Source organism: Geospiza fortis, unplaced genomic scaffold, assembly GCF_000277835.1.
Source record: "Geospiza fortis unplaced genomic scaffold, GeoFor_1.0 scaffold244, whole genome shotgun sequence".
NCBI lineage: Eukaryota > Metazoa > Chordata > Aves > Passeriformes > Thraupidae > Geospiza > Geospiza fortis.
In genome coordinates this window covers 2767406-2775584 of record NW_005054370.1, presented here as the reverse complement: position 1 = coordinate 2775584, position 8179 = coordinate 2767406, and the positions used below count along the sequence as shown (strand labels likewise).

General features: G+C 52.8%; 2 protein-coding genes across 2 annotated transcripts; one reads left to right on the top strand and one right to left on the bottom strand.

Moving 5' to 3' along the window:
• Positions 1 to 395: 395 nt before the first annotated feature.
• On the top strand, positions 396 to 3642 carry MRPS7 (mitochondrial ribosomal protein S7). The gene is made up of 4 exons (XM_005424575.3): positions 396 to 628; positions 931 to 994; positions 1879 to 2046; positions 2911 to 3642. The coding sequence occupies exons 1-4, from the start codon at positions 441 to 443 to the stop codon at positions 3130 to 3132; spliced, it is 642 nt and encodes a 213-aa protein (XP_005424632.1). The 5' UTR covers positions 396 to 440; the 3' UTR covers positions 3133 to 3642.
• Positions 3643 to 3798: 156 nt separating this feature from the next.
• MIF4GD (MIF4G domain containing) lies at positions 3799 to 6485 on the bottom strand. The gene is given in 6 exon segments (XM_005424576.3): positions 3799 to 4755; positions 4879 to 4971; positions 5628 to 5740; positions 5743 to 5767; positions 6064 to 6173; positions 6333 to 6485. Coding segments are annotated over 6 exon segments (651 nt in total). The 5' UTR covers positions 6415 to 6485; the 3' UTR covers positions 3799 to 4527.
• Between the last annotated feature and the right edge of the window lie 1694 nt (positions 6486 to 8179).

Genomic DNA, 8179 nt, shown 5'->3' with positions numbered 1-8179 from the left:
GGAGGCGGGGGGCGGCTCGCCGGGAGCACACCGGGGGTGCGGGGAGGGTGTGCGCCGCACCGGGAGCACGCGGACAGACCGCCCGCCTGTTTTGCCGGGTCACGCAGGCATAGAACTGTCAAGGTTGGACCTTTAAGGTCATCCAGTGCGACCGTGCACGCAGCATTGCCATTCTGATCCCTAAACCACATCACGCAGTGCCAGGGGCAGACGCCTCTTGAGCAGCTCCAGGGACGGGCCCCGGGCCCTGCGCAGCCCTTCCAGTGCCTGACCACGGGAACGGTGACAAAAAAACCGGTGCCCCACTGCCAAGTGACGCCTCTCACATCCAGCATTCCTTCTGAGGCGTGTGCACATCTGTGCACATCTGCCTGCGTCCGTGTCACGACACAGCACGTGCCCGGGGTTACAGCCGCGCCTCTCTCGCTCCTTGCAGGATAATGCCCGTGAGATGGAGCCGCTACAACCCCAGCTACCTGGAGCCAGAAGTGAAAAAGGAATCACATCAGAAAGCTTTAGAGGAGCTGACAGAGGAGGAAAGGGAACAAATGGAGCTTAAGGCTGTTCGACCCATCAAAGCTGCTCCTCCCAGTCTCTCCAGTTCCGTGTTCAGCGACCCCATGATCAGGTCAGAGAAAGCAGCAGCTCCTCCTCTCTCCAAAAATGCCTGGGAACTGTGCTGCCCTCTTCTCCCTTCACCTGCTGGGTTCACATTGCCTTTTGTTACAGCACAATCCCTATATTCTGGGTTAATCTTTTCCCATCAACGACTCCATTATTGTTCTTCAGTGATTAGAGATAATTACAGAAGATCTGGCAGCACCCACAGTTAACCATGGGAATGACACAAAGGGATGGGGTTGGGGGGCTTATTTCTGTGAGTGATAAAATTAGAATTCATATGGATCCTATCTGACTTTGTGTTTACAGTAAATTCACCAATATGATGATGAAGAGTGGAAATAAAGTGCTGGCCAGAAGCCTCATGTCTCAGGTAAGAACTCAGGTTTCTTCTCACTATTATGTTGAAAGTAGACAAAATGGAAGGGATGTCAAACCCACTGTAATTGAGAATTACCAGAACTTGGGTGGTCCATCTCTGTGGGCCTGATGTGTTTCAGTCTGCCACACATTGCTTGCAGCATGATTCCTCTGATAAAGCATGATTTGTTTGATAAAATGGCCATTGCCCCAGCCTCCTTAGCTCACAGACCAGCAGGTGACAGCTTCGTGTAGAACCTTCTCTTTCCATCCTTCAGTATCCCTGTGTTCTTTTGTACTGCATAAACACACAGAATACCCTTAAAAAGCATGATTTTTCTCTAAAGATCTTTGCAGCTCTCTGTCATGCCTTACCCTCTGTGTAACTTGCCCTTGAAGCCCCACAGATGTGTCACCTACATGACACAGCTTTGAGCTGCTCTGACCCACAGCCACTGCTGTTAACTGCTGTTCCCGTCTGGTCTCTTCTTCCCCTGAACTCCCTTTGAAATGGAAACATTTTGGCCAAATGTTTCCAATTAACTGCTGGTTCCTGGTTACAGAAAGGCACACAGGCTCTGGAGGGGAGGATGCTCAGTGCACAGCCCCCTCCCTATTCCTGGCTCCACTTTGTCCCTGCCCTTCCCTGGCTTCAGGCCCGGGTCGCTGCTGCTCATCCCCCTCACCCGAAATGCAATGACTGATAAAAGAGAGTGAAGAGCTGGAAGAGGCTGAAGTAAATCTCGAGTTAAAGAATTCCCAATGGGTGTCTTTTGCCTCTGGGGCTGGTGGACCAGCTGCTCAGGTGGAAATGGGGTGCCTATAAAAGTGATGTAACCTCATGGACTGGGAGAGTCCATCTGCCCTGTATGTCTTCTTTCTTGCCTTTCTTCCAAGACTCTGGAGGCCATCAAAAGGAAGCAGCTGGAGAAGTACCACAAAGCTCCAGAAAATGAGAAGGAGACAATTGAATGCAACCCCTACGTCATTTTCCACCAGGCTCTCAAGAACTGCCAGCCCATCATCGGGCTCAGCAACATCACCAGAGGAGGCAAAACCTACCAGGTGAAAGGGGGCTGGGAGCACATCTGGTTGTAAGGCAATTAGCTAGGGAGGCAAATGAACTGGTTTCCACCCCAACAGCTCAAGATTTTCTCTCCTTGGAAAGAGCCACTTTGCAATCTGGAATAAAACAGCACCTAGAAACTGTCCAAAATAAGGATCTCCACCTCTGAGTATTGTGACAGAATCCTGTGACAGAATCACTAAGGTTGGAAAAGACTTCTAAGATCAATCAACTCCATTAATCAGCAGCAGTCTCTGGTTCTCTGACTAGATTTGAGGAGAAACACACAGCAACTATTTTCCAAAGAGACAGAGATCAGCAGCAGAAGAATTGGTAGTCTTTGGACTACCAGTCCCATCCTTTCCACTGCACCACGTTGCTTGGGGAGAGGTCCCAAACCCCTGGGGCAAGTCTGCATGGCAAAATGGGTCACCTAGATCCAGTGGGATATTTAAAACATGAGCAGAATCTGTCTCTGAGTACGGGTTCTTCAACCCTTGGGGCCTGAAGGAGAGGTGAGATGTGGGGGCATTTGGAATGAGCTGATCTTTAAGGTCCCTTCCAACCCAAACCATGCTGTGATTCTGTGACTTCTCTGTATTCAGTGCAGAGATGAGGTGACCTTTCCCATCTCTGCTAACTCAAACCAGCCTGGACCCAGCTCCCAGACAGGCCAGAGTTTCCACTTCAGTAGCAGTGGCCAGTTCCTATGGACAGAGCAGGAGAACTGGCAGGGCTCAGCTGTGGGGAGCAGGTCTGGCTGCAGAGAGCAGCACAGTGAGCACCTGTAGGTGCAGCTGGTGCAGTGTGGCTGCTGGGGAGGAGCAGGTTGCTGATACCTGCCATGTTTAACCCTTTCCCAGGTGCCCGTCCCGCTGACGGACAATCGGAAGCGCTTCCTGGCCATGAAGTGGCTGATCACCGAGTGCAGGGAGAACAAGCACCGCCGGACACTGATGCCAGAAAAGCTCTCCCAGGAGCTGCTCCAGGCCTTCAACAACGAGGGGCCTGTCATCAAGAGGAAGCATGTCCTGCACAAGATGGCAGAGGCCAACCGGGCGTACGCCCACTTCCGCTGGTGGTAGGGACCCTGCGTGGGACACGCTGCCACGGCCTGGAGAGCAGAGCCCCAGGGCTGCCAGCCTGGGAGACAGCAATGGGGAATATCCCTTGCAGGCAGCTTCTGTTCTAACCCAGGGAAAGCTCACACGATCCCCACGAGGTTCTTTTTCTTTGTGCTTGTTTGGATGGGGGAAGGGGGAGTCTGAGGTACCAGCCTCAGTGGGGCTGCTCCACTTAGTTCATAATCACTTCCCTGTGAAGACAAGCCTTAGATGTTTTTCTTACAGCAACGCTAAACAAAACCATCTTTCACTTACCTGTTTCCTGGGGATCTGAAAGTCTCTGCTCCTCAAATCAGCAATGTTTTTGGCTGCAGAGCTGAGAGCAGAGCTGGATCCTTTTCCACAGGGATTGGTACAACAGGCAATAAAAGGCCCTTTTTGATTTTGGCCATCAGCAACACGGTCTGCACAGATTTGCTGGGAATGTGGACAAAATAAAACCAGTTTTATGGGAAAGGTTTCCCAGTTCCAGACTTTTGTCTTTGTTGCTCCAGGTGCCCTGGTTGTGTAAAGCCCTGAGGCCCTAGACTGTAGCAAACAGAGTTATCTCAGCCTTAGGGCTTCAGTCAGGAGCAACCCTTCAGTGTTGCTCAGAGCTCAGCAGCTGTGCAGGAAGAAAGCAGGGCATACATTAGTGGAAAACTTTTATTAGAAAAAAATCCTTCAATAGACTATTTTGTTTCATTTCTTCCTCTCCCACTCTTATAAGAAATATACCGTAGCTGAAACTTGCAAATTCTGGAAAAAAGTGACAGTTATTGTATAAAACCTATAAAACCTGTTCCTACATGTGCTCAGGGACCTCTTCTGTTGCAGGCTGCCTTGTGGCAGGTATTCCTGGCTGTGGAAGAGGCTGTGTGCATGCAGGTGCAGCCAGCCTGCTGGAAGGAGTCTGGGAAAAAAAGCACTTGGTTGAGCTGTTTGTGAGGCCATGGTGTGTTCTGTGACCCATCCCAGAGAACCAGGTACAACCTGAGCTGGGAGATTTCCCTGCTGCCTCCCACAGCTCTGCTGGCTTTGGGGTGAAGCAAAATGTTCTCAGCCTCTAAACTGTGCTTTCTTTAACACTCATAGAAAATGCTGGTGTGAGCTACAAGCCTCCCGAGCCCTTTGCTGACAGCAGCCCAATATTAAGACAAAATCAGTGGGAGAACTTTGCTGGGTAAAGTGTGCCCTTCCCACTGCTCTGAACCTCCAAAGTCAGACCAGCACCAGCTGCATCTGACAGTAGGTGCAGAGAGGCTCTAGCCAGTATAAATCCTATTTACAGGGAGTGCTAGAAAATTAATGTGAAAAATTCCAAATTGGTACAAAGCCTGCTGGTGAAGGTGCTGGGGATTCCTCTGCCTCGGGAGGTTAATCTGTCACTTCACTGTAATAATATTTCTGGGCAGCGTCCGTCATCTTCCACTCAGCAGCCCGGAACTCGATGATCTCCAGCAGCAGGAGCTGGGACAGGGAGCTGAGCCCCTCCTGCAGAAGGAAACCATCTCGGAGCAGGGAGAAGAGCTCGTCCATCCGCTGGGAATTCATCTTCTCCAGCTGCTCACCGATGCGGTGGAGCTGCAGGACCAAGCAGTCCACCTTCAGAAGGAAGAGCAGTGGCTGAGCACAAAGCAGTGGAGGCTCCTCTGCACCCCCCGGGCTGTGCTTTTTACAGGTCCTTGGCAGGACAACAGGCACATCAGCAGCTCTCCCTGCACTCACCTCCTCTTCCTTCTGCAGGCTGTCGGGCTGTGCCAGCCGGAACAGGCAGTCGTACACCGGGTTCACCAGAGCCATCATGGGCATGTTGTTCACCTGCAAGGAGAGTGGAGCATTGTCAGCCTGGGGCCAGAAGGGAGTCTGCAGCTATTTTAAATAGTTATTCCCTTGCTGCTCTCCAAAGGAGAAGGGAGCAGAATTTAGTTGTGCTGTGTTAGTGGGATTTTCATCAGAGATCAGACATTTGAGTCTCCAGGAACCAGAGGAGCTGAACAAATGATGTAAAAACCATCTATTTTTAAATGTAAGGAGGTAGTCATGGGAAATACACTTGTTCCCACAGTATTTTTCCTGCCTGCAGCTCTACTTGCATCATTTTCACATCTCCAAGCAGGAATTCAAAGTTCACACACTGCACAAAGGCCTGAAGCCAAACTCTATCAGCAAACCCCACAGCAACTGAAGCAGTCCAATCTGGGACATGTGGGATCAGGCAAATCAGGGGTTTTCAAACACCAGGTACAAAATGAGGAAGCTGAGGCTTTGTGACTGTTCCTGAAGACTTGCTCTGCCTCTCTAAGCCTGTAGAAAGCACCAGCTCTGTCAGCATCCTTGTGCAAAGAACCAGCTCTGGCCCCCATGGCCCTGGGGCTCTGAACAACACTGACCCACCACCCCTGCTCTGGTGTCCTGGGATGCCCAGGCCCTCCTGGCACTCCAGACAGCAGCAGCTGGCTGCTCCAGCTCCCTACCCTCAGGTAGTCAAAGATGTTGCAGATGAAGGTGACGTAGCAGATCCAGGCCTGGAGTGAGCGGGTGCGCAGCTCCTCCCTGTCCTTGTACTCCTGCTGCAGCCGGATCAGCCGGTCTGGCCAACTTGTTTGCTCTCCGCCTATAAGCCCACAAAAACAGGATGGAGGGATGAAACAGGGGTGCCAGTGGGGCAGGGGGATGCAGTACCACACAGAGACCCTTCTGTGATTCCCAAAGAGGCAGAAAAGCTGCAACTTGCTGCCTGTGCTGGCCCACTGCTCTTCTGGATGCTGCCACTGCATTGGGCAAGTGGCAGGACAGGAGAGATGGGCAAGGGGTCAGAGCACGTGACTGGGGCAAAGCCCTTCCTGGCCCAGCCCAGGGACAAGCCACACAACAGCCCAGGTGTTTCACTGTCCAGATATGAGCTCTCACCTGGATGATGGTGTAGCAGATGCGCCCAGCCTCCTTGCTGAACACAGAGTCTTTGAGGGACTGGTCCACTATAATATTGGCCACTTTCTCCAGGTCCACATTACTGGGGTCTGCAGAGAAGAGGAATGCTATTAGGACCCAGCCCTCTTTGGCCCCTGATTGCTTTGAGGTACCTGGAAAGCAGCCAAGGTCTGTGCAGGGCCCAGCAGAGTCACATTAAATGATGCAGAAGCCGTGCGTGGCAGAGGAGCTCATAAAAACCTGCTGACCTTTGAGGGCTGTTTTCAGCAGCTTCTGAGTCTCGGAGTCGAAGGACTGTATTTTGTACTCTTCTTTGCCTGTTTCCCCCATGACGGGTTTCCTCCAAGGGCAAGAGTCAGGGCAATGGATGAGCTAGTGACAGTCCCTGGGGAAGGAGCACGCAGAGCTTAGTTGGACAGAGGCAAACCTTCACCTATTTCCCGTTCGGCACATCCCAGGTAGTGTTGAAGTACAGGCTGTTTCCTGACAGCTCCCCACCCCAAAGAAACTCCTCTTTTATTAGAGCACCAACTCTACCTCTAGATCTATGCAAGTCCTCATTTGCACATTCCCACGTCTTTTAAAGCCTTGTCTCCTACCAGCTGATAAGAGAACTTCAGAGCCTTTATATTTTTCTGATACGAGGAATATGTTACAGGCAAAGCAGACCCAAAATATATGTGGTTGTATCACAGGAAGGCACACACTGCTCCCTTGGGCCCTTTAAACACAAATTCAGCAGCTTTCATACAAAAATCTGGGAAGAATCAAAGCCAGTACAAAAGCATCCAACACACACTCACTAGAGCACCTCTCCTGCACCACAGCCAGGCTTCCTCAGCTCCCAGCTCGACACGGCAAACTCAGCAGCCAAATCCCCAAGAGCAACAGCTCCCATCTCTCTCATCCCTCTGCGGTCAAGCACTGCTCTGCAGCACCAGCAGAGCTCCTAACTAGTCTCTAGATTGATTTTCTTCTGCTTCATGATACAGTGAAGACAGCAAGAGGGTACGCACAGCACAGAGAGGAAGGGCTTGCTTTGATTCACACAGGATCTGATGGATGGAAATGCAGGGCTGGCCAGACCGGCAGTACAAACAGGAGAAGGCAATCGGCCAAATGAGTTTTGCCAGCTCGTCGAAATTCCTCGGCCATTACTCACCCCTCTCTGCAAACAGGTCCCTACCCAGATCACAGCCCAAGAGCCTTTAGGGGCATGGGACAGGTACTGTGGGCAGTCCCCTCACATACAGCACAAGAGTGACTCAGAGCAGAGAGCAGCCCCATGGGGGTGACCACCTGCGACACTGCTCTTGCAGCCAAAGCTCTCACCTACCCTGGGACTGACACTGAGGTTTCTTTCCCTGGTGGATTCACAAGCAGCTGGGTGCCCTCCGTGCCTGGTTGGCAAACACCTTCCTAGCTGACCTCTCCTCTCTCTGCATCTGCACTGATGCCATGCTGCACTGCCAGTGGAGCAGCCCGAGATCACCAGCAGCCCCGTGTCCCACCGGCAGCATCTCCACGCAGCAGGACCCTGGCGAGAGCACAGCGCCTCACGCAGCCCAGCGAGAAGCGCCCGAGCCCGTCTGGCAGCGTCTGTGCCGCCGCCCGGCCCCTCTCCCGGAGCTTCCGTTCCTCGGCTCCCTGGGATGGCCACGGCTGCTTTGAGCTGCTGAGCCAAGTAACCCTGCCAGAACAAACCACAGCGTGTGAACACCGAGCCAGCCAGGTCTCGCCTGCACTAGAGACCCTCCTGCCAGCACCACCTTATCGGAAGGGCTGGTGGCAGTGGGTGACATGGGGCACCTGCGGGTACCAACTGCTCCTCTGCCACTGGCCCCGGCTAGACGAGCCGTCCTGGGGGCTGACTCGGTTGGGGTCAGCACCCTCAATCTGCTGGTGATGCACCAGCTCAGGTGGATCACACAGGCACCTGTGACCTGTAGGGTCACACCTGGCAATATGGGCTGGACAAGTTCTGGCCACTGCAAGGAGAGGGAGAAGAGCAGAGTCTCCTCTGCCGCCCCATAGCGTCTGCCCCAGGTGCTCTACCAGCCCCCGGAGCCCCCATCCGATCCCCGCCGAACCGCGA

Excerpts from the sequence above, each read along its gene's own strand:
- MRPS7 (XM_005424575.3), top strand. The coding sequence starts at position 441 with ATGCCCGTGAGATGGAGCCGCTACAACCCCAGCTACCTGGAGCCAGAA. Across the intron at positions 629-930 it reads TTCAGCGACCCCATGATCAG|TAAATTCACCAATATGATGA; the intron begins GTCAGAGAAAGC and ends TTGTGTTTACAG. Across the intron at positions 995-1,878 it reads CCAGAAGCCTCATGTCTCAG|ACTCTGGAGGCCATCAAAAG; the intron begins GTAAGAACTCAG and ends CTTTCTTCCAAG.